Source organism: Odocoileus virginianus, chromosome 20 (genome assembly GCF_023699985.2).
Source record: "Odocoileus virginianus isolate 20LAN1187 ecotype Illinois chromosome 20, Ovbor_1.2, whole genome shotgun sequence".
Classification (NCBI taxonomy): Eukaryota; Metazoa; Chordata; class Mammalia; order Artiodactyla; family Cervidae; genus Odocoileus; species Odocoileus virginianus.
This window is the reverse complement of record NC_069693.1, coordinates 8738018-8761693: the sequence shown is the minus strand read 5'-3', so window position 1 is coordinate 8761693 and position 23676 is coordinate 8738018. Positions and strand designations below refer to the sequence as shown.

Below are 23676 nucleotides of genomic sequence, written 5' to 3'. Positions count from 1 at the left end.
TCGGCCCCAGACCCCCGGCCACCGGCGCCCCTCCCCAGCCCGCTCCCACGCCCGGCTCGGGTTCCCAGGCTGCCCCCCCGCGGTGGCCCAGAGACCCAGTTTGCCGCGGCAAAACATTGGTCTCCGGGCAACAGGCCCCGCCCGCCCCAGGGCTGCCCGCTGCGAGCCCGGCCGCGCCGGGGCCGAGACTGGGCGCCGAGGCGGGGTGGGCGCACCAGGCTGGGGCCTTCGCCTCCCAAGGTCCGCCGGGCGCAGGGACCCGGGGAGACCGCCACGCGGAAGTAGAGATTCTGGGCTCGGGAGTCAGAAACCCCGGGAAATTCGTAGAGTCTGAAGGGAGCTGTCTGGGACTCGGTAATAGAGGCCGCGCAACCAAGTAAAGAAGGAATGAGCCCTGAAATAAACATGGGGATGATGAGGATAAACACAGACAACGCACCGGTCCGCAAGGACGCCACTGAAGGCAGGATAATCTACCTCGGATCGTCCGGGCCTTTGAGCTTCTGTTTTAGGGACTTCCCTCTCTGACTCTTAGTTTCCGTGTTTGTAAAACGGGTAGCGCTTAGCATAGAGGGCTGCTGTGACAATAGGGATTCAACGTAAGGATTCAGTGCATTCACCGGCCTAGAACTCGTGGCACACTCCAGGCACGTCATTCATTCGTTCAGCATATTTGTGCCAGGTACTGTGGTAAGTGCTGGCAATTCAACAGTGAACAAGATGAAGGTCCCTGTCCTCCCAGAAGCTCCCACTTTGGGAATGGGGAAGGAGATGATGGGCCTTACATAGCACGTTGGAAAGTAGCAGTGCTGGGGAGGTAGAGAGGAAGGGAGGGTTGAGGCTGCCATTTCAAATAGGGTGGTCAGAGAAGGTCGACATGAGACGGTGATTCTTTGAGCAAAGACTGGAAGTTGGGGAGAAAGGAGCCGTGGAGATATCTGGGTCAAGAGCATCCAGGTCAGAGAGAGCAGCAGATGCAAAGGCCTTAAGGTGGGAACATGCCTGGTGTGTTGGAGGAACAGGAGGAGGCTGGTGTGGCTGGAGCAGAGAGAGGGAGGGGAGGGAAAGTGGCAGAGACAAGGAGCCTATGGGCCATGGTGAGGGCCTTGACTTTTACTCTGGGTGAGTTAGATGCCAGGGGAGGGTTTTGAGCAAAAAAGGGACATGAACTGACTTTGATTTAAACAGCATCCCTCCAGCTGTATGTGGGGAATGGGCTTTGGGAGGCCAGAGTGCAGGCAGGCAGACCAGCGAGGCGACCTACGCAATAGTCCAGGCAAGAGGGGATGGCGACTTGGACAAGGGGCAACAGGAATCAGATTCTGGAGATGTTTGAAGGCAGAGCTGCAGAATTTGCTGACAGGCACATTCATGGCAAGCCCTCAATAGATGGCAGCAGTTACCATTTTGTGAAAGAGAACTCAAAATCCTCACACAAGTCCATATCCTCCCCATTTTACAGGTGCAGAAATTGAGGCTCCCAGGGGTCACTAAGCTTGCCTAAGGAGTCAGCTCAGTCTGGCTCCAAAATGGTACCCCTCTATTAGGTTGGCTCTTCCCAAGTCCACAACACCCTCGAAGTCTGGAGTTATACCCAAACTTATCCACGTGGGCCCCAGGACTCCTGGAGCTATATCCTTATTAGCCGCACCCAGTGGGCGTAGAAAGTGGTTGCCTGACAGAGAAAGCTGTCTGACTGGTGTTCCAGTTGTCAGGTAGTCACCCATGCTGGCCCGGGACACTGACTTAAAGGCAGGCAGGTACATGTAGAGAGGGTCCACCCAGAACCTCCCAGCCCATCATCTGCTTCCCACACTCAGCCCCAGCACTGGACCCGGCACACCCCAGTGCTGCCTGCAGCGACCTGTTGAATACAGTCACACACTCGCACGCAGGTAGGTACGTGGCCCTCCACCGTGAAGGTGCATTTTCAGGCAGTGTGCAGAAAATGCAATTTCTGGCTTTATCTCTCTGTTTCCGTATCTCTCTGCCTCTAACTTTTTGTCTCTGTCTGTGTCTTGCTATCTGTCTCTCTCTGCACCCTGACCCCCTGCTCTGTCCACACTCAGGACCCTCTACCTGCAGGGGGAATCACTCTTGTCCCTGGCCATGTCTCCACGGAACCTCACCTATTATGTGGCATCAGAACTTTGCATCAGCCAACAGCAACCTATGTACCACACCGAGAACTATACCCAATATTTTGTAACAATCTATAAGGGAAAAGAATGTGGAAAAAAAAGTATATAAACGTGTATATATATGTATATAAACATGTATACACACACACACACATATAATTGAATCAGTTAACTGTTCACCTGAAACTAACACGACATTGTAAATTAACTATACTTCAATTTTAAAAAACCATTAAAAAAAACAACACCTGGCATCAGGACATGTGTGGAGGCCTCAGATCAGTTGTTCAGAATCTCTCAGGCAGACTCTCACATGTCATAATCTCTGCCACCTCCTTCTCTGAGATTCTGACCCACAGCTTTTGGGTGTGGGACTGAGGCAATCCACCTTTAACAAGTTGCCCAGGAGATGGGGCTCCCTGTCAATCTGCATTGCCGGTTTGTGCATACTAAGTCGCTTCAGTCGTGTCTGACTCTTTGTGACCCCGTGGACTGTAGCCCGCCAGGCTCCTCTGTCCATGGGATTCTCCAAGCAAGAATACTGGAGTGGGTTGCCATGTCCTCCTCCAGGGGATCTTCCCGACCCAGGGATGGAACCACATCGTTTATATCTCCTGCATTGGCAGGCAGGTTCTTTACCTTTAGTGCCACGTGGTACCCCATCTGATTTTGCACAAAGGGAAGAGCAGAGGCCCAAGGAGCAGAGGAACCATCCCGACACCCACAGCACATAGTTGTGAGGGGATTGGGATTGGTGCTGTTCAGAATCAGTCGACTCTGGGAACAAATTTGGGAGTTAAATGAAGAATTAAAGAGAAGCACAAAGACACAGAGGGAGACCCAGAAATGGATAAAAACCCAGAGAAAGGGGAGTGGGTGGGAGGCAGAAACCCAGAAAGGGACTCAGGGGAACAGAGATAGTGACAGAAAAGCACAGAGATGGCATAACAGAGACAGAGAGACAGCAGAAAGATGCAGAGGGAATGAAGACATATTAAGAGACAGAGACTGAGACACATCACTTAGGGGGATAGAGAGACCCCAATAGAGGCATATTTTGAATGAGGCAGTATACATGATAGGCTTGACTTCCTAGAAGCAGCCAGTGCCAGTTTGGCAATTGCAGGTTTAGCAAGCCAGGTCCCCTCCCTAGACTCGACATGTAGGATGCACATTAAACACGTTTATATAACCTGCCCTCTGTGCAGAATCTAAGAGCTTTACATAATGTAGCCCCATGAGTCATGCTGCAGACATGGGGCAGTGACCTGACACACCCGATGAGAGTGGACCCCTCACCCAGGACCGTTACCTGGAAGTGACTATGTGAGAGGTGAGAGATCACAAGTTTCACTGAGGAGAAAGCAGAGGGTGAGAGAAGGCAAGGCATTTATCTGAGGTCACACAGCCGGGGCCAGCAGAACAAAAATTCCAATCACATCTGCCTGATTTCCTCGCCTTTGCACCCTAAGACACAAAGAAAGTCGATAACTGACAATGCCCTGTGATGTGTTATTTTACAGAGTAGAGGAAATAATAGTTAAAACATCAGCAATAATATGACAGCCCCTGTGTATTTAGCACTCTGTGGTGCAGTAAGTACTTTACAAATACCATCTCATTCCAAATCCCAGTGAGGCAGGAAAAGAACTCAGTTATTAAAGAATATAATTTTACCTGTTATGTACAGAGCATTTACTATGTACTAAGTACTTAACAGGATTTCATAGTCAGAGTTCTGGAGGCAGGTGATGCTATCACTCCCATTTCAGGAAGCAAAGATGATCAGAAAAAAGAAGTTACAGGTCAAGGTCACAGAGTGGGTATTTGAACCCAGGTTTCTCTATCGGTTTATCTTTGCCACCCACTCTCCTGTGGAAGTGCGTGCCTACAAGTGCGCCTATGCACGTGTGCAATCGAGCTAACATCTTGCACTAACATCTTAAAAACTTTAGTTCAACTATCAACAGTCCCCAGCTTATATCCTTTTCTCTACTCCAGGAGGGTGTAAACCAGCCTCCGATTCCCTAAATCTCCCCAACGCCTGGGCAGCGACCCTCCCCTCTCCCTGCAGAGCTTCAGTCCCCGCCGCGCGGTCCAGCCGGATCCGGTAAAATGTTCCTGCCTCTTTAAGAGAATGAACAGTCAGCCGGCGTTGCCTGGCAGCGCCTCGGCGGTCGCCAGGCAACGTCAACAAACGACTCAGCCGCCGTCTCCGCGCTCACCGCCCCCCCGCCCGCGCAGACGCGGTGACGCGACGGGCTGTGGAACGCCGTCGCTTAGCAACGTGAAGGCTGTTTGTCCCGGGCCTGGCCGCGCGGCCGCACAGGGTGCAACCAGGACCGGCCCGGGCGGACAGACGAGCCGTCCGGGAGCCTGGTGTGGGGGGGGCGCTGCGGTGATGGAGCGGGGGAGAACCAGGCCCCCAAATTGCCGGTTTCCCTTTAGACAGCCGCCGTCTGCTTGTCACCCGCTCCTCCTGTCTGACCTAGGACCGCCTCCGCTGGGTATCTGTCCGTCTGCGCCCCCTCCTCCCCGGCATGTCTGTCTGTCCAGCATCTCCCGCGCGGTGGCTGTCTCACATTCCCCCAAATAATAACAACTAAAATAGATCCAAGCACACTTCTCTGGCCTTCTGCTTTTGCCTCAGACTCCCCGGTTCCTGTGTGCGCTGTTGAGTTTGGGGTCCCAACCAGTGGAGACAGGCAGGGCACACACACACACACCCGGAGCCACAGCGCGAGAGCCCCCCCCCCCCCCCCCCCCCCCCCGCTCCTTTCCCTGCTCCCCTCGGGTTTCTTGCCTGTCTTCCTCGAAGCTCTTTCATCAGACAGGCAGCCCAAAGTCCTTCCATTCTGTGTCTGGGAAGCTGTCCACAGCTGGGAGGTTTTAATAACTCATCCCCAACACACACCCCCGACACCCCCCAACCAGTAGCTTCATGTGACCAGGGCTGGGGCGAATCTCCAAGCAGAGAGAAAAAACTGGGTGTTTGACTGAATGGTTGTGACTGTAGATGAGTGATTCTGTCTGTGACAGTGCCTATCTAGGGTTTCCCGTGTGAGAGCGTGCTTATGAGGGCTTCCTTCATGTGTGTGAGAGCAACTGACGGACTCAGCGAGTAGTTTCCCCAGTTTGCACTTGTGTACTGGATGTATTGGAGAAGGAAATGGCAACCCACTTCAGTATTCTTGCCTGGGAAGTCCCATAGACAGAGGAGCTTTGTGGGCTATAGTTCATGGGGTTGCAAGAGTTGGACATGACTTAACGACTACACCACCACCAACTGGATGTATGGGTATCTGAACACTGCTGACGATGTGTTTGGGTGTGTGTACTTGAGTCTTTTTGTGTGATCGTATGTGAAACATGACTAAGTACCTATATATACAGTACTTACAGATACATACATATGGACGTGTACAGTTTTGCTTCTAGCTTGCATTTCTGTGTGTGTGTATATGTATAGTTCTGGATCTCTGTGTATGGTCATCTGTGTTCAACTGTGCCGGTGGTTGTGTTTGTCAGTCAGTTATCTCTCACTTCTTTCCACAGAATTTATCACAGTCTTCAGTTATATATTTCTTTGTTTACTGTCTCCCCCATGGGGCTGTGTGCTCCACAAGGACAGGGCCTAAGGCTGTTGTGGTTACTGCTGGATCCCTAGCACTTCTCTGCACACAGTAGGTACTCAGTAATTACTGCTGAGTAAATGAATCTGTGACTCATGTGTCCACGTTGAGTGCACATGTCTGTGTAACTGTGTGAATGGTTCTGTGTCTCCTATGTGTGCCTTCCAGCTTTGCGGCTTTTGGTAAGCCGTGTCCAGTTGTATAGCTCTAATTTTCAGCACACCACACTGGGAAACATAGCTGGATTTCAGTATTTGTGGACTTGAATCGTATTAGCATTAAGACCTCTATGGACCTCATCTGTAAAATGGGAATAATAATTGCCCACACTCATAGGACTGTTGTGGGGAGTAAATGAGTTCCTACAGAGAACATTTAGAAAGTGCTCAGCACAGAATAAACTTTTATGAAATACCACACTTGACTGTCAGCAGTATTGTTACTTCCTCTCTGTGTGTGCCCTGTAGGCATGTGTCCAGAACATGAGTTACAGGCTCAGGCGTTAGCTGTGTGGTTTAGCGTCAGTTCGCTTCCTATAAAATGGGCATGACAACAGGCCTCCTCCACGGGTGGCTGTGACCAGATGAAGGTGTGTCTCTAAGTCTTGACCTTGGTGTAAGGACCTAGGGAGCCCTCGGTGTCTGCAAGGCCAGTTGTGACCATCACTGTCGAGCTCAGGTTTTGGGGAAGGCAGTGGAGGGGTAAGAGTTTTGGGGTGGGGAGAACAGAGGCTTAAATCATTCACTGGGACAGGGAATGAGGAAAGTCCAAGAGGGAAGGAAAGGCACCTGCTGCAGTAGGCTGGCTGAAGGTCAGAGTCCTGAAAGGACTTCCTCCCAGGGACTGTTTGGGAGCCAAGGATTAAAAGTAACTGGAACTGTTTGGAAAGCTGCCTGGAGGAACAGAAACGAACCCGAGTCTTGCAGCCTGGTGGAATCTGGGGAGGGGGGGATAACAATAGCAATAATATTATACAACATGCAGGCTCTGATGGGGCACTGTGAGGAATTTCTGTCTTATTCTCAGCTCTGTTCCCGGTGTCTGGAGAGCCTGACACGGGAGAGGTGCTGAGAACCTGTGTTTGAATGGCTGGTTGAATGAATAAATGAATGAATTAATTCCATCCCATAATAATCTGTGAGTCCTGGTCTCCAGGGGAGGTGGGGAGGTCCCGGTGGGCTGCCAGGGCTGGCCTGGGGTCTGAACCTCTGGAATCTGCCTCCTGTCGGTCCGGTAGTCCGCTGTTCCCACAGCTCAGGGGTGTGGAGGGCGTGGAGGGGGCCGGGAAGGGAGCGTCAGGCTGCCTGCCGGCCGCCAGCCCTGGAGAGCTGCCCAGAGTGTCTGCAGGAGGGAGAGGGTAGCTCTAGGCCTGAGTCACACTCGGAGAAACCCCGGACGCATACCTGGCCGCTGACATCACAGACCAGGGCACCCCCGGCGACCCAGACAAGCCGACTGAATCACAGGCGGAATTCAGCCACCCCGGGTGCGGGCACGTGGCCCGCTGTGACACCCCCCCTCCCCATGACACCCCCGCGTGGCTGTCTGGCTGTGGGGGCCAGGCAGGCCGCATTCGGGTCAGTGAGGGGGCACAGACCTGAGTCAGGGATGGGGCAGCTCCAGCCTGAGACCACCCAGTCCAGCCACAGCATCCTCAAGGTGCAGGAAGGGGAGGCGGGGGAGCGGGTCAGCCGGTGGGGAGGCCCCTGGGCCGTAAAGAGGAAACCCGCAGCGGTATGACTAGGAGGCTGTGGGTTGTGGCTAGCAGTTAGATGACCTGCTGGGGGTGGGATGGGGTCTGGGTGTTTGCGCAGAGAACAATGGAATCACCCTACGTGTGCTCACGCACGCACGCACGCACGCACGCACGCAAGCACACACACACACCAAAGTGGGGAGGCCCTGCCTCCCTCCACCCACGACCCCAGAGCCTCACTACCAGCGTCGGAACCAGTCTTCACTCCGCACAAACCTGCAGGTTGGGCAAGTTCCCTAAGGGCTCCTGGCCTCAGTTTCCTGATCCGTTGAATGGGGATAATAATAATTGCCTTTGCAGCTTACACTTACAGGGAAGGTATTTTCTGCCAGGCACTGTTCTAAGCATTTTTACATACAAACTCATTTATTCCTCAAAACGCTAGGAGGAAGGTGCTGTTATTATCTCCACTTTACAGATGAGGAAACTGAGATCAGAGAAGTTGCTTGCCCAGAGTCACATGGCTAGTACCCTCCTTATAGCGTCTCGGAAGACTTACATAAGAAAATACAGTGAATCTGTATGGAGCAACTGGCACATGGTTAGTTTTCTCAAGTGACTGCCAGCTATATTATTAATACTACTATTATTTTCATTCAAAATGCAGCTGGAAAGGTCTCCAAAACTGTTATCCTTGCCACCTTGGTCCAGTCCTGCCTTTTAGCTTCTTGCAGTCTCTCCTGCTTTCTCTTCTTTGGTCTTGGATGTCTATAGTAGGGAGAGAGTGCTTTCATGAACTCCCTCCTTATCTAGATCTTTTCAGGATTTGACAGTAGTTGCCCAAACCCACCTTCACCAGGAAGCCCTCCCGACTTGTTCAGGCCTCCCTAAGCACTCCCACCCCCACAATGCCTGGAGTGGTTATAGTCAGTGATACACTATCACACTGTGTGGGTCTGAGTTGGGATGGGTGAGAGGTTGGCTCCCACAGTGAGGGGGTTCACAGGACCGCTGGACGAGGGCCTGAGACAAGTCAGCATCTGAGAGTAGCCTCTGCTGAGCAGTGTCCGCATGCCCTCACACGTGAAACTGTGGGTGTGTAGCTGTGAGCATGCGTGGGAAAGAGGGTACACCATAATGGGATCTGAGTGTGTGATGCCATGTCTCTATGTGCCTTGTTCTGTAGGTTTGTATGTAACTCTGAGCAAGACTGTGAAGCTTCCTTGTGTCCGAGTGACCTGGAGGCAGGAACCGCCACACAAATGTGGGTGGCTGAGAAATTCTGCCAGTCCAGAGCCCTGGGGGCCTCTCCACGGCAGTGGGGCTGCCTAGCTCTGCCAGTTTGTGTGTGTAGAGTTGTGCGCCTGTCAGTATCTGCTGTCTGGTGTCTGTACATTTCTGTGATGTGTGTGCACGAGAGCGTGTGTTAGGCTCTGTGTGTGACTGTGTGTTCGTTTAGTTCTTTGTGTGTCTGTGCAGGCAAAGGTGAGAGGTGTGCATGCACATCTGTGTTGTCTGCCTGTGTGTCTGTCTTTTTGTCTCCACAGTTTGGATTCTGTAAACCAAGCCTCCTCCTTCCCACCCCTGACGGATGTGTCCACCTCAACCCTGGGAGGACCCAGGGTCACCAACTCAGCAGGGAGAAGGCAGGGAGGACAGACAGGTGACTGTTTATCAACACTGAGAGCCAGGTCCCAAGACCCGTGGACAGCCGCCCTGCCTGTCAACTAGTCTATAGCATCTTCCCCCTTCAATCCATGCAATGGCAAAGAAACAGATATGTTTCTGTCCAAGCCAGTCTGTCAGAGTTGATACCTGAGTAAGTGAGTGGATGGTGAAGAATATTTACTGAGCACCTGCTGAGTACCTGGCACAGTGCTGGGGATGTGGCTGTGCCTGGACAACCTCGACTCAGGTTTGAATAATAATACAGCCCAATGAAAGAAGAGCAGATTGTCCCCAGAGAGTGATAAACCCAGACAGGCATAGAGGGGAGGGGGGCTCTCTAAGGGAAGGGTGCTAACCCCAGGAGGGCTCCCTGGAGGAGGGGACAGAGGAGCTGAGACCTGGAGGAAGAGAGTATGAGCTAGAGGGAGGAAAGGGGGCATGCTCCAGGCAGAGGGAAGAGCACATGCAAATATCTGAAGACCAGGGAGACAGACCACACGAAGAAGAGGAGCGGGAGGTGAGACTGGGGTGGTCGGCCCCAGCCAAGTCATGCCAGACCTTGTGGGCTGTGGTGAGTGAGGAGTTTGAACGCAGGATGCAGGGGTACTGAAGGCAAGCTAAGAGTCGCAAGTGTGGACTGCTCTGCCTCCCTGAAACTCCACAGACACCCCCTCCAGGAGGCCTCCAGGATTGCTCAATGGAGAGTGGGCCCAGCCAGCCAGTAACACTCACTACTTAACCCTGGGCCCGGAGGAGCCAGCAGTTACTAACCAGCTCGGCTCTGCCCTCTTGGAGGTCACAGTCGCCGCAGCAGGACATACACCCACACATGTGCACCCTCTCCTCTCATGCCTCAGAAACTCTCACAGACCTGTCTTTTGGAGCCAGAGCCTTGGCATCACCCAGGGGCTGCCTGGAAACACAAAAGACTACACCAGACATGTGTTGTAACCAGATTGCCCAGCTGGCTTAATTTCACAGAAACAGCTGGAAAACCCTGTTCTCAGGTTTAACCTCCCTGTGCCTCAGTTTCCTTCTCTGTACAATGGGGATAATATCAGAACCTACTTATGGGGCTGATGTAGTGTGAGGATGGCTGAGATAATGCATGTGAGCAGAGCTAAGTGTTTACTTCCCGTATCTTCCTCATCTTTTTTTTTTTAATCATTTCATTTATTTATTTTGGGCTGTGCTGGATCTTCTGTTCAGGTTTTCTCTAGCTGCGGTGAGTGGGGGCTATTCTTTGTTGTGGTGCTTGGGCTTCTCATTTGCGGTGGTTCTCTTGTTTCAGAGCACAGGCTCTGGGTGCGTGGGCTCAACAGTTGCATTCCCCCAGCTCTAGCGCACAGGCTCAATAGTTGTGGCACAGAGCCTTAGTTGCTCCACAGCATGTGGGATCTTCCCAGACCAGGGATTGAACCCATGTCTCCTGCATTGGCAGGCAGATGCTTCACCACTGAGCCACCAGGAAGCCTCTCTTTGTCATTTTTGTTATTAAATTTCAGAGCTGGAAAGGCCTTTCAGAGCCCATGGCCATACAATCTTCTTGCCTTATGGGTGGGGATACTGAGGAACACAGTAGCAAGGGTTTTGCCAAAGGAAGAATTAAAGAATGAGGGCTCCCTTTGGCAGAACTGGGTCTCCCGGGCTGTTTACAGGGTGCTCTGAGCAAACGTAGCTGACACTGCTTCCCTACCCCCAACAGGAACAGGAGGCTCAGGGCTCCCCCTGCTCCCCACCACCTGCAGAGCCCAAGCCCTTGGGAGCCAGAGCAGGGGTCCTGCCCTCTCTCCTACACTCAAGTCCTCCTCCTCCTGGAAGCTCCCTGGGATTGAGCCTCATGGAGAAAGACTTGCCTTGCCACTGCCATGCTGCGAGGGCAAGGTATGCATGTCTGCGTGTATGCTCGAGTGAGACTGCGTGAATGTGAGGGTGTGTATGTGTGTGTGTGGTGTGTCCACAGGGCCAATTTTTCCCTTAGGTGTGGAGGGCATGGTACTAGGACCTATGATAACTTTAGGGGCCCGTGTAAGTGTTTAATTTCTTTTCTTTGGTTGGCCAAAAAGTTCATCCAGGGTTTTCCGTAACATCTTCTGGAAAAACCCAAACAAACTTTTTGGCCAACCCAATAAAATCCAAGAAGAACTGAACTTCTAGGTCAAGTAAAATGTTTTAATATTTAGTATTTGTCTCTATACCAATGCAGTCATGAAATAATACTTTTAAAGATGTCTTTATGGAGAAAGAGGCCCACAAAGGCAAAAGTACTCAGGACTCATGAAAGCTGCAATGTGACCTGGTGTGTCTGGTGGCTTTATTTTTTATCGTTACTTATTTTTTAAATGAATTATTATTTTTTTTGGGTAGCACAGCATGTGGGATCTTAGTTCCCTGACCAGGGACTGAACCCACGTACCTTGCCCTAAAAGTGCAGTCTTAACCACTGGACCGCCAGGAAAGTCCCAGGGTGGCTTTATTTTAAAAACAAAACAAGCCCCTTCATTGTGCCAGGCATGTTCCAAGATATTCACTTCACATAATCCTCCCACCAGCGTGATAAGCTGGGCACTATTTCTCCTCTTTTCCAAGGACAGAAAACAGGCTCCAGACATCACCAGCTCAAGTTCATACACCTACTAAGTGGTGGGGTAGAATGTAAGCCGAGGGCACCTAGTTTCTGGGTCTACCTGTGGGTAGGGGGGCGGGGGGAAGAGGGCAGTAAATGCCCAGTGCCATGAGTGTCACCGTCTGCCTGTGAATATATCAACATACATAACTCACTTAATAATAATTAAAAGCAGGGGCTGCATTCTTATCCTAGCTCTGCCACTAATTTGCTGTGTGACTCTAGGCAAGTGACTTCACCTCTCTGGGCCTCTATTTCCTTGCCTGTAAAATGATAGTTCCTACCTTGTAGGAGTGTTGTGAGAATTAAATAAATTAATACAAGTGCTCAGAAGAATTAACACATGATTTTGTTAATCACTGTGTGTAAAGAGCAACCACATGTATCTATAGTGAGGATGTGCCTGTCACGTGTGTTGGTAACCATGTGAAGGTGTGTTTCTGTGTGCGGTGTGTGTGTGTGTGTGAAACCGAATGCCCAAGTGTGCCCCTTTGAGGATATGCCAGCAGTTGTGTGGTCATATGGGCCACCTCAGTCGGGGTATGAAGGTCTCTGGGCAGTGAGGGTAGGCATTTGTGTGTCTCCTTTATTCCGTGGGAGAGGAGATGAGGGGCTTGGACAGAACAGGAATGAGGGGTCACTCCCTGTCTGATGCTGGAGCCGAGTCACTGCCTGCTGGCGGTTGCTGTGTCATCTCCTAGTCCCCTCCCTACTCCCAGACTGGTGGCAGACAGAGGGGGCGTGGGGGAACGAGGTGTTTGAGGCTGGGCTTTTTTCTCAACCTCCCAGTGTTGAGCCCATGTCCCTTCAGCCTTCCCTATCTCCCTCCCTCCTCCCCACTTTGGGGACAGGGAATCAAAACTCTCCTGGGAATGAGGAAAGACCTAACCCCTCTGGTTGGCTTCATACCTAATGTGTGACCAGGAGCCAGCCCTCCCCCTCTCTGGGCCTGTGGGATTCAACAGTTTTAAGGTGCTTCTTCCTCTGTGCCCTGGCTGAGCCAGGCTCCAACCCGGGAGGGAAATGCCAGGAACTCAGGTTTATGAAGCAACTGGTGAGATCCTTACCAGTGGGTGCTAATGAGTTGGAGGCTGCGGGGTCTGAAATACCCTAATTAGACTCTTGAACCACATTTCCTAACTGGACATCGAGGTAAGCAACTTGCTCCCCACCCCCAGCCACCCCCCTCCCGCCATCACCCCCACAGCTCGACCCGATATAATAGTGTATGCTGTGAGCAGACAGGGACAGGTTTGCAAGGTGTATCACTCCCCACCAATGGAAGTTGTTATTTAAATAATCCCAACACCCAGGTTTTTCAGGGAGTTTCACTGAAACAGACATCTCTCGGAAGTCAGGAAGAGAACGAGAATCCTGGGTTTGAATTTCTTGAGATGAGATCTTGGGCAAGTTGCGATCTATCCTTTTCCTCTTTTTATTAAACGAAGATTTTCCTCCCTTAAACTTCTGAAGCTGTACAAGGAGTGAAAATCTTGTATTGAAAGGCTTAGTACAAGAGCTGGTATTTGGTAAATGCTAACTAACTGGCATCTATTATTATTATTAGATCATTATTATTACTATCATTTATTTCCCACCCCACGCCCCCCCCCCCCCCACCGCCGTCACACGTATTATTTCTGACTACGGATAGGATTATAAAGCAGAAAGGGGAGCACCAGCAGCAGCAGGGACACTTCACCCCAAGTTTCATTCCCCTTCCCCCGCAAACCCGCGTACCTCCCAAACGCCGCACCTCTGGGGGCAGCAGGGTCCAAGATACACACTCCTTGTCCATCCGGGAAAAGTGAAGCTGAAGTTCAGAGAGAAAAAAAAAATTTTTTTCAAGGTTGCACAACTAGTCAGGGCAGAAACTCGTGCGAGCCTAGGGACTCCACCCGCACCCCCACTTTCACCGGGAGCATCAGAGTCCCACCCACCCGTCTCGGGACTCAGTTTCCCCGCCTATGTGACTACAACCACAGACCCAGAGTCTCCTTTTGGAGATTGACCTTCCTCTCGAGAGAGGGCGCTGCACCATCAGGGGAAATGGGAGGGGCGGCCAGAGTGAGATGGACCCCCGAGTTGGGGTCTCCCCAGCCGGGATCCTTTGTCGGGTCAGTCTAATAACCTATTAATACCAGCACCCCCCACCCCACCCCCCCCGCCGCCCCGGGCGGCGCTGGACTGCGCAGGCGCAGGCGGGTTCCGCAGGCGCGCCGGGCGAGCGCGCGAGCGAGCGAGGGATTCCCTCTGACGTAATTGCTAGGATACCAAACAAACACTCAGCCGCGCCGGCCGAGCTCCTTATATGGCTAATTGCGTCACAGGAACTCCGGGGAGACCGGCCGGGATCCCCTCCCGCCGAGTGCTCCAGAACGCAGCCCCCAAGACCCCCAAGGCCACGAGGGTGATGCAGATGATCAGATCGAGGCTAGGACAGACCTCTTGCCGGACGGTGCGGGGCTGGGTTCACAAGGGCCGGAGATATCGAGAAGTTTGCCGAGTGAGGGACGGGTGACGTCAACAAGGGGGCCGGGCCCCGGGCATATAAATACAGGCTGGCGGATCCGAGCTTCATTCATAAGACTGAGATCTACGGTCAAGGCTGGGACACGCGGAGCTGGAACTTGATTGTTGTGGTTCTTCTTCTTGGGGGCTGTGAAATTCGGTTTATTTTCTTCCGGAAAGTTTTTGGAAGGATTCTTCTAGATAATTCTACATTATCTTAGGATCGACTTACTTTTTTCTTCATCTTTACTACTCCCTCCTCCCCCGTGAGACCCGCCAGACGCGTGGAGGGGACCGCACCCGAAGCAGATTCTGTACAGCAGGACAGAGCTTTCCGCCTCGGGGAGCGATCCCCCCTCGCCCCCGGGTCCTACGGAGCCTGGACTATCAGGAGGCACAGCGGCATCTTGTGGGGGCCTGAGCACCGCAAAGGAATTACACGGAAACTTTGCCACTGTTGGAGCGGGACGCTGCCCCGACCCTGAGTTTCCCCGGACAGCGCACTTTGGGGACGCGCTCGGCTCACCCCGGACTCGCACCTTTCTTCCCCCACCCGGCCATAGCCTTGGCTTCCCGGCGACCTCAGCGTGGTCACAGGGGCCCCCCTGTGCCCAGGGAAATGTTTCAAGCTTTCCCCGGAGACTACGACTCCGGCTCCCGGTGCAGCTCCTCACCTTCCGCCGAGTCTCAGTATCTGTCCTCGGTGGACTCCTTCGGCAGTCCACCCACCGCCGCCGCCTCCCAGGTAAGTTCTAGAGGGTTGGGGTACTGCTTTGTGATTTATAAATTTTTTAAATTCAAGGGTGGAGCGAGCAATCCCCTCATCCCAAATAAAACGCGTCCAAATCTAGGATCTGACAGGGAGTAGGCTCACGGCGCACTTTGCAAACTGCAGAGTCCGGGCGTGCTTGCAATTGGCTGTGTGCGTGGAGGGCAGGGAGGGAACACAGAGGGGTGAGCTTTGGGGGTGGGGAGAGCGCGCCGTTCAGTGCAACGTGTGAGAGGTAGCAGGGCTGAGAACTTTTAGCCGGTTCGGGGACTGCCCCTCACTCAGGTCACCAACCTGAAGCTAGAGCGGCTAGGCAGGTGGGGAAAATCCCGGAGAAGCTTCCAGTAGCCTCCTCTTTTTCCTCCTCCATCCTAGCGCCTACTCCGGCGCCGGGTCACCCTCGACCCAGCGGGAAGGCGGGCCTCGAACCCTCGGTGGCGCTGCCTCCGCCTCCTGCGCGGAGACGTAACGGGGGACCCGTGCGTAACGGCTGACGCGCTGGAATCCTCCGTCTGACGCGGGGCACGCACGGCGCGTGGCGCCCCCTTCGTCCGCCCCGCCCCTGACGTCCCGGGAGCGTTCTATTTTGGAACGCCGGGCCACGTTGCTAAGGGAGGGGGCAGCTCGGCGTTCCGATTGGCCGCCGCGGCACGAGCTGTGGCCAATCAACTTTCGCTTCCTATTTGTAGGGCGCAGTTTCCTTCCCACAGTTCGTCCCCGGAACCTGCGGTTCTCCGGCACTAGGGTCTCTTTCACGGGCCTCTAGAGGCAGAGCGAGGGGATTCCTGTCGCCACAGGAGCGATCTTCTGCGACCCAATGAGTCCGCAAGGACCTGGCAGGGTCCTGTCCCTCTGCTCTCAGGGTCAGAGCGTGTCTGTGTGCCAGGGTTCCTTTGGGAGACGTAGTGACCGTCACCCACCCCTCCAGGCACACACAGACACATTCTCACTCCCTCTGTTCCGGACGCCAGGTGCCTCCGGTGTGTCAGAAAATAGGACTAAAGCCGCTAGCCCTGGGGGATCCAGCCAGGTGGTCTCCAGGAGCCCCGCCCCCTCTGAGTTTCCTGGGCGCTGATTGGCCAGTGAGCCAGCCCATCCCTCACCACGCCCCCGGCGAGAGTAGTTGAGCCTTCCGAGCAGTTCTAGGATTACATTTTGGGGGTGGGGGGTGGATATGAGCGCTGCTGGGGCTTGGGGTCTCACGACCTACCCCACCCCGCCTCCGCGACAGTCTGAGGGAGCCTGGCTGCTCACTTGCTCTCCTTGTCTGCCCACCGTAACCTGTCGCTTGTCAGTCTCACTCTGGGGAGAGACAATTACTTGAAACGTTGTTCTAAACTCCTAGGCCCGTCCCCCAAGCCTCTTTTAACTGGGACCCCCCGCCCCTGCACTGGGGTCTCATGGACCCTCTAGTCCCTTATCCCCGCGCTCAGAGGGGTGTGTATATGAGTGTGAGTGTAGAGGAAGGCTTAGCCTAAGGCCTCTCCCTCTCCCTCCCCTTGCCTCTGGGGTGGGGGTGGGGTGTTGTGGCTGTGTGTGTGGCTGTGACTCCATCCCGGGGGTTCTGTCACCCGGCTGTGTCCAGCCTCCTCCCCACCCCCCACACCTAAGAGTCACCAACCCGGGGTGTGATTCACCACCCGCTGGAACCGTGCAACCTTTCCCCGAGGAAGAAGGAGGAGGTAGAAGCCAGTTGCACAGAAATCCTCTCATTAACCACTGCGTCACGGTGTAGTGGAAGGGTGGGTGTTGTGGCTTTTTGCCTGTGACACACGCATCCACAGCCGCTGGCCCGGTGCTCACTCACCGGGTCGGGGGGTGTGTGTGTGCTGGGCGTGTGTGCGTCGGTGTCTCTGTGTGTGTGTCTACGCCTGTGTGTGTATGTGTCACCCCGTAGGAGTGCGCCGGCCTTGGGGAAATGCCCGGCTCCTTCGTGCCCACGGTCACCGCCATCACAACCAGCCAGGACCTCCAGTGGCTCGTGCAACCCACCCTCATCTCTTCCATGGCCCAGTCCCAGGGGCAGCCACTGGCCTCCCAGCCCCCGGCCGTCGGCCCCTACGACATGCCCGGAACCAGCTACTCCACGCCGGCCGTGAGCGGCTACAGCAGTGGCGGGGCGAGTGGCAGTGGCGGGCCTTCCACCAGCGGAGCCACCAGTGGACCTGGGCCTTCCCGCCCAGCTCGAGCCCGGCCCAGGAGAGCCCGAGAGGAGACGGTGAGTAAGGGGCATCAGGGGGCTGAGCGGGAGGAAGCAAGAGAGGCAGGAACTTTCCCACTCTTGGGGTGAGGGACCACCTGCAGCCTCAATACTGCAGACAGCCTGTCCTCCTCCCCACAGCGAGGACTTGGTCCTTTTCTGACTCCTGGGGGTTCTTGACGAAGAGGAGGTTCAGGATGGAGGGGGAGGTACACCGTGTCCCCAGATCTCACCATCTCTATTTCTCCTACTCAGCTCACCCCAGAGGAGGAGGAGAAGAGAAGGGTTCGTCGAGAACGAAACAAACTGGCAGCAGCAAAGTGTAGGAACCGGCGAAGGGAGCTGACTGATCGACTCCAGGCGGTGAGGATGGTCCCAGGGGTGGGGTGGGGTGAGGGAAGGCTGAAGGGGGGGGCTCTCTCCCCATCTTCTGCTGCCCACCACCATCTGTGCCTCCATCCTGAACTGAGAGCAAGATGTTCCACATGTGGAACTGGATACAGGTGGGGTCAGCCAGCTCACACACACTGACCCTCACTGGCCAGTCCTGTCCTGGTTGATGACCCCCTCTTGCCCCTGACCACTTGCCTGACCTTCACTTCATCCTGAGGGGGACCTATGAGTGACCTTTAATAGAGGGATGCTTCACTCATGTCCCTTTTTTGGTCTTGGGCAAGTGATAACCTTTTTTCCCTCAGTTTTTCCATCTCTTCAACTCCTCATTGAATCTCCCAGGTTCCTTCTAGCTTTAACATTCTGGAGGGTCTGAGAAACGAAATCCTTTAATCCTGTGTCAATTCCCCTGCCACCTGCCTCCGCCACCTGTAGTTCTATCTTGGGCTGGTGGCCTGTGCCAAGGTGCCCCTCTATTTTCATGCCCTACCTCAGTCTGAGAGTTTTCCACTTTGTGCTTGTAGGGAGACCTGCTCACCTTGGAGGAAATCAGGGAAATTGTCTACTTCCCTGAGCTACCTGGTCTCTTCTCTGGGAGACAGAGGGGAAAGGGTAACAAGGAGAATAGGGGGCATGAAAACATGTAAGGATGGTTGGTTCATTCAACAAACCTCTGAGTGCCTCTTGCAACCAGAGACTTCCCATGTGTTCCTGGCCCTTTTCCGAACAACCACTGGACAGGTGGGGAGACTGAGGGTCCTAGAAGGCAAGACCCCTGCCCCAAGTCCCCTGGCACACCAGGCCTCCACTTCAGGGGGTCTTTCAATCGGGAGCTGCCTTCCAGCCATGGGCCTTAGCCTTCAGAGTAGGAGAGCTGGTTGCAGCCATGACCCACCTTCTCCAGTCGCTCACGGCCTTTTTCTGCTTCCTTGCTCTCCTCCGTGCTCCATCGTGGCCATCGGGGACCTCAGGAGACAGATCAGCTAGAGGAAGAAAAGGCGGAGCTGGAGTCGGAGATCGCCGAGCTCCAAAAGGAGAAGGAACGTCTGGAGTTTGTGCTGGTGGCCCACAAACCGGGCTGCAAGATCCCCTACGAAGAGGGGCCCGGGGGGCCCGGGCCGGGCCCGCTGGCGGAGGTGAGAGATTTGCCGGGGTCAGCATCCACTAAGGAAGATGGTTTCAGCTGGCTGCTGCCGCCCCCGCCACCACCGCCCCTGCCCTTCCAGACCAGCCAAGACGCACCCCCCAACCTGACAGCTTCTCTCTTTACACACAGTGAAGTTCAAGTCCTCGGCGACCCCTTCCCCGTTGTTAGCCCTTCGTACACTTCCTCGTTTGTCCTCACCTGCCCGGAGGTCTCCGCGTTCGCCGGCGCCCAACGCTCCAGCGGCAGTGACCAGCCTTCCGACCCCCTGAACTCGCCCTCCCTTCTTGCTCTGTGAACTTTAGACAAAACAAACAAATACACAAGGGAGAGAGATTTGGACGAGGAGGAACTGGAGGAGAGAGGGGAAGAGAAAAAGCGGGCGTGTGGTTTCCCTGCCTCTCCTGTTTGACCCTCTGCTGCCGCTGCCATCGGACAGGAGGACTTCCTTGTGTTCTGTTCCGCCTCTTGTTTCTGCCGGCCCGGCGAGGCCAGAGAGCTGGTGACTTTGGGGTCACGGGGTGGGGAGGGGATGGACACCCCCCAGGCTGCCCACTGCTGCCTGTGGGCCGTTTCGCTTGGACCCAGGCTCTGGGGATGGGGGGTGGGGGCGGGGGCGATGCCCACCTTTGGGCTGGAGGAAGCGGGGCTGTGGGGTGGGCTGTGGGGTGGGCTGGAGTTCTCTCCAGAGAGGCCCAACAAGGAAATGCCACCGAACCCCCAAAGCGTTTCTCCCACGCCCACCCCTCCAGGGGTGACTAGGCTGGTTCTCCCTGCCGCCCCCCACGACCTTAGCTTATTTATCCAACATTTCCACGTGCTTCAATCCTCCTCTGAATTGAGCTCCCCTTTAAAGGGAAGTTGATGCCCCCCCCCCCCCCCCTTTGATAATTTTCCTTCCACCCAGACCTAGTCTGAAATGTGAACCTCCCTCCCTGACCGTCCAGCTGCTCCGTCCAGGCAAAACTGGCTCCGATTTTGAATTTCTCGCCTCCTAAGCCTCCCCCAACATTCAGCCCCAGCCCTTCTTTCTGATAACAGTATTATTCTCCCCCTGCCCGCCACCCACCTCCCACAGCCTCCCCTCCGGGCCTTCCTTGTTGGGCCTCTCTGATTCAGGCAGCAGGGGGCGCTGTGATGCCTGTCCTGCTGGAGTGTTTTATACTGTGAAACGAGTTGGCCGGATTGTGGGGGGAACCGGGTGGGACAGAACCCCTCCGGAGGGATTGTGCCCCCCACTCCCCAAAGCCTTTCCGTGGTCTCCCCTCCCCCTGTATGCCTCCTTTCTCCCCTCATAATGAGTTAGACTCAAGGGGGTGACAGAATCCAGAGGGGATGACAGTTATCCATCCGCGTGGCCTCTCTCCTCAGGACCCACCCCCACTCCGAGCCCCAGACCAAGCCCTGGCCTTTTTCTTTAAGGCCTGTCACCCTATCCCAGCCTAGGACGCCAACTTCTCCCTTGCCTTGGTCTCCCACAACCTTTCTAGAAAGGGAGCAGAGGGAGATTGCCAGGGCGCCCCGACATTTTCCCGGAGAAGACTTAAAGGCTGAGGCTTTGACCCCCACCACCCCCTAATATTTCTGGACTGGCAAACTCCAAGGGGCTGGGTTCCCTGAGATTCCAGCTTCCCCTCGCTCAGCCCCAGCCCCAATTCTCGATTTAGGTTCCTTAACCCTGCCTTTCCCCTCATGAGGATTTTATCATGAGGCCAATTGATATTTTTTAATATTGGGTGGGTCACGCCGCCCTCTGTGCTGCATGGAAAACATTCCACTGCCCCGTCCTGCGGCTCCCGCCCTGAACCCAGACACCCCTGACCCACTTCCGTGGCTATTTATCCCTTTCTCGATTTCCGAAAGGCACTTATATCTATTATGTATAAATAAATATATTATATATGAGTGTGTGTGCGCGCGTGTGAGTGTGTGAGCGCTTCTGCATCCTTGGCCTAGGTCACGTTGGCCCTCAAAGTCATGCCGTTGAATTGGAAACACTGCTTCTGGAAACTTCAGGCTGCCTGTCTCCGGCTGCCTCCGTCTCTAGCTGTCTCTTTTCTGACTGTCTCTGGTTGTTTTCTGGCCATCTCCGGCTATCTCTTTCCTGAGTCTCTCTTCCGCCTCTGTGTGTTCTCTGCCAGTTTTTACCTGACCCTTTCCATGTGACTGTCCCTGGTTCTCCAGCTGTCTTCTGACTCTGGATTTGTTGGGGACCTGATATTTTATTTTTGTGAGTAAGCCTGAGGGATTATAGATTTTTGCAATCTGTATCTTTGAGAATTTTGGGTGCGAGTGTGAGGCTGTGAGCAGGGCCTGCCCCTGCAGACCACAATGTATTGAATCCCCAACCCCACCCCTATGCTGTATTTGTGATTCTTTTTGTACTTTGCACCTGACCCCCCGGGGGCTGGGGCTGGCTGGCACTGGGCCGCTACCCTCCCCTTCGTGGTTCTGCACTGTCGCCAATAAAAAGCTCGTGAAAATGTATCCACCAAGCTTCAGGGTCTCTTTGCTCCTGACATCCATCATCTGCCTTCCTTTCAGCATGAGGGAGTGAGGTTAGATTGCTACAGGACTACGCACACACACACACACACACACATATATGCTGGAACTCTTACTAGTGAATCAGTCAACAGCAGGATGGGGGGAGGCTAGACAGTCAGAAGGACTTCCCACACACAGAGGCTGTATCTCCTCCTTGAAGAAATAATGAGGCGGAATATTAGCCATGAGGTGTCTGATACCAAAATACTAAAGGCTCAGGTAGGTTTCCTGGTGAAGGAAGAATTTATACTTGACGGTGTAATGCTCTGGGGTTGGCCTGAGCAAAAGTGAGAGGTAGAAAAAAATTTGAACTGTTGAAGACCACTCAGGTACATTGGGAGTCTTCAGGGTTACATGAATCATAAAACTTGGATCACTTTATAGTGAAGATGAGTTTCCTTTTGCTTTTGCACATGATCATGTCTTCTGGGTTAGGAACATATTGGGAACAACCCAAGATTGACTAAACCAAAGATATCACCACTTTGTCCACAGATACACTGAGCCATCCCCATTGCAAGATCCAAGCCCACTCTCATTTGCAAAGCAGCAAGCACTTTGAGAACTGAAGTACTGGTCCAGAGGTTAGGTGTCTTAGTAAATGACTAAGGAGGGGGATTTGTCATAATCCCCTTAATTTATTTATTAGCGCAAAAAATTTGCTAATTTATTCATTTCCAACTATCAATTAGTGCAAACCAAGTCGGACATGACTGAGCACACACACACGATGTTATGTGCCCAGGATTGGGGACCCTGCAGAGACTGAGGCAGTCTCAAGCTCCCCCCCCGCAGGGTTCACAGTAGAGTGGGGGACACAGACCTGTTCCCAATCAGGGATGATCTAAATTGGGCAGAATTGGGGGGTCCATGGGACTTGGGGGGCCCCGTGGGGACACCTAACCTGGTCTGGGAGTCAGGAAAGACTCCTGGGAAGAGAGGATCCCTAAACTGAGTCTTAGAGGATAAACAGAGGGCATAGAAAGAAATAGAAGAAACTGATTCAAATGAAATAGTGCAAAGAGTTGATGGGGGAGGGCCTGGTACGTTGAGGATACTAGAGGTTCCCCCGGGGCTAGAACAAAAGGCGTGAAGAGAGAGGTTGAGCAGGGACCAGATTCTGCAAGCTAAAACTCCAGACTAAGTTTAGATCTTCTCTTGAGAGTACTGGGGAGCCCTGGCAGGTTTTGGCCATAAGAAATTCAAGGACAGTTTTGTGCTTTAGGGAGACTCCTCTAGCTGCCAGGCTGAGGGTAATTGGGAAAGAGGCGGGAATGAGGCAGAGGACCAGGGAGGAGGCTAGGATGAGAACACTTAGGTGTGAGGGGGTGCCTGGAGCAGCACCAGGGCTGTGGGCTGGAGAGGAGCGGAAGGATTCAAAAGACTTCGAAGAGGCAAAACAGGCAGGGTTTGGTGAGTGACTGGCTTAGGAAAGACAGCAGGGGGCAGTGGTAAACAGTATGGGTCAGGGGTCTGAGATCCCTGGGGTTGGAGGCCTCCGAAAGGTGATCCTGGACAAAAGGCTTCATCTTTCTGAACCTCAGTTTTCTCAGCTGCAGAATGGGCTGAAGGGTACCAGTGAGCTTATACCCGCCAGTGCTGAGCACAGAGTAAACGTGCAATTATTACCATCCTCATCCCCGTTTGTTACAGCCATCCTGTTTCCCTCTCTGGAATACTCTCCCCTTCTCCTGACTAATTCACTCCCATCCTTCAGGTATATGTTCAAACGTTACTCTGACACCCTACCTGAACTCAGGTCTCCTTATAAGATGTCCTCACAGGTTCTGTACCTGCCTTCCCGGTGGTGAACACTTTGATAGTTGTTAATTCAGTGGGGAATTGATTAATGTTTAAAGTTTGTCTCCTCCACTGGTCACGAGGTCAGGGTCAGGGTTTTGTAGTCATCAGCGTGTCCCCAAGACCGCTCAGTGCAGGGCCGGGCATGGAGCAGTCACCCAGCAGATACTTGTTGAGTATGTGAATGAATAAATGATCAAAGGAATAAATATTCGACTGTTTTATAAGTGCATGCGTGATTAAATACACGAGTTGGTAAATGACTAAATAAGTGAGTAAGCAAGTGAAGGCGAGGAATCTAGGATCACTTTCTAACTGTAAATTTCCTAGAACTGAGAGTATACACGAGTTTTTCTTCATCTTTCGGAGTTCTTTGGTTTTCCCCGGGGCGGGCAGGGGTGAGGTATGTGAATGTACTCACAGGGAAACACTTGAGCGGCGAAAAATAAAGACTGCAGCGACATCTCCAGACGCGGGTCCGAGGTCCTCTGGGCCAACTCGCATTCTAATATCCAGTTTGGAAGAAGAAAATTGTTAAAAAAGAAACCT

At 53.6% G+C, this 23676-nt stretch overlaps 1 protein-coding gene and 1 long non-coding RNA gene across 3 annotated transcripts; both read left to right on the top strand.

The window, feature by feature from the left end:
* The first annotated feature begins 232 nt into the window (after positions 1–232).
* On the top strand, positions 233–4363 carry LOC110139940 (uncharacterized). The gene is made up of 3 exons (XR_002314623.2): positions 233–690; positions 1821–1895; positions 4143–4363. It is a non-coding gene; the product is annotated as an uncharacterized lncRNA (long non-coding RNA).
* A 9982-nt stretch (positions 4364–14345) lies between these two features.
* Positions 14346–21267, top strand: FOSB (FosB proto-oncogene, AP-1 transcription factor subunit). Of its 2 annotated transcripts, XM_020898147.2 has the most exons (5): positions 14346–15019; positions 16941–17261; positions 17499–17606; positions 18608–18772; positions 18913–19002. In XM_020898147.2, exons 1-5 carry the CDS (start codon positions 14894–14896, stop codon positions 18913–18915), a joined length of 723 nt encoding a protein of 240 aa, XP_020753806.1. In that variant the 5' UTR covers positions 14346–14893; the 3' UTR covers positions 18916–19002. The 2 variants fall into 2 exon arrangements, with proteins under 2 accessions (XP_020753806.1, XP_020753804.1); XM_020898145.2 differs by having other exon boundaries at positions 14348–15019; positions 18608–21267.
* The last annotated feature ends 2409 nt before the right edge of the window (positions 21268–23676 follow it).

Coding starts and splice junctions, on each gene's coding strand:
- FOSB (XM_020898145.2), top strand. CDS start 14,894: ATGTTTCAAGCTTTCCCCGGAGACTACGACTCCGGCTCCCGGTGCAGC. Junction 17,262..17,498: donor GGAGAGCCCGAGAGGAGACG/GTGAGTAAGGGG, acceptor TCTCCTACTCAG/CTCACCCCAGAGGAGGAGGA. Junction 17,607..18,607: donor TGACTGATCGACTCCAGGCG/GTGAGGATGGTC, acceptor CGGGGACCTCAG/GAGACAGATCAGCTAGAGGA.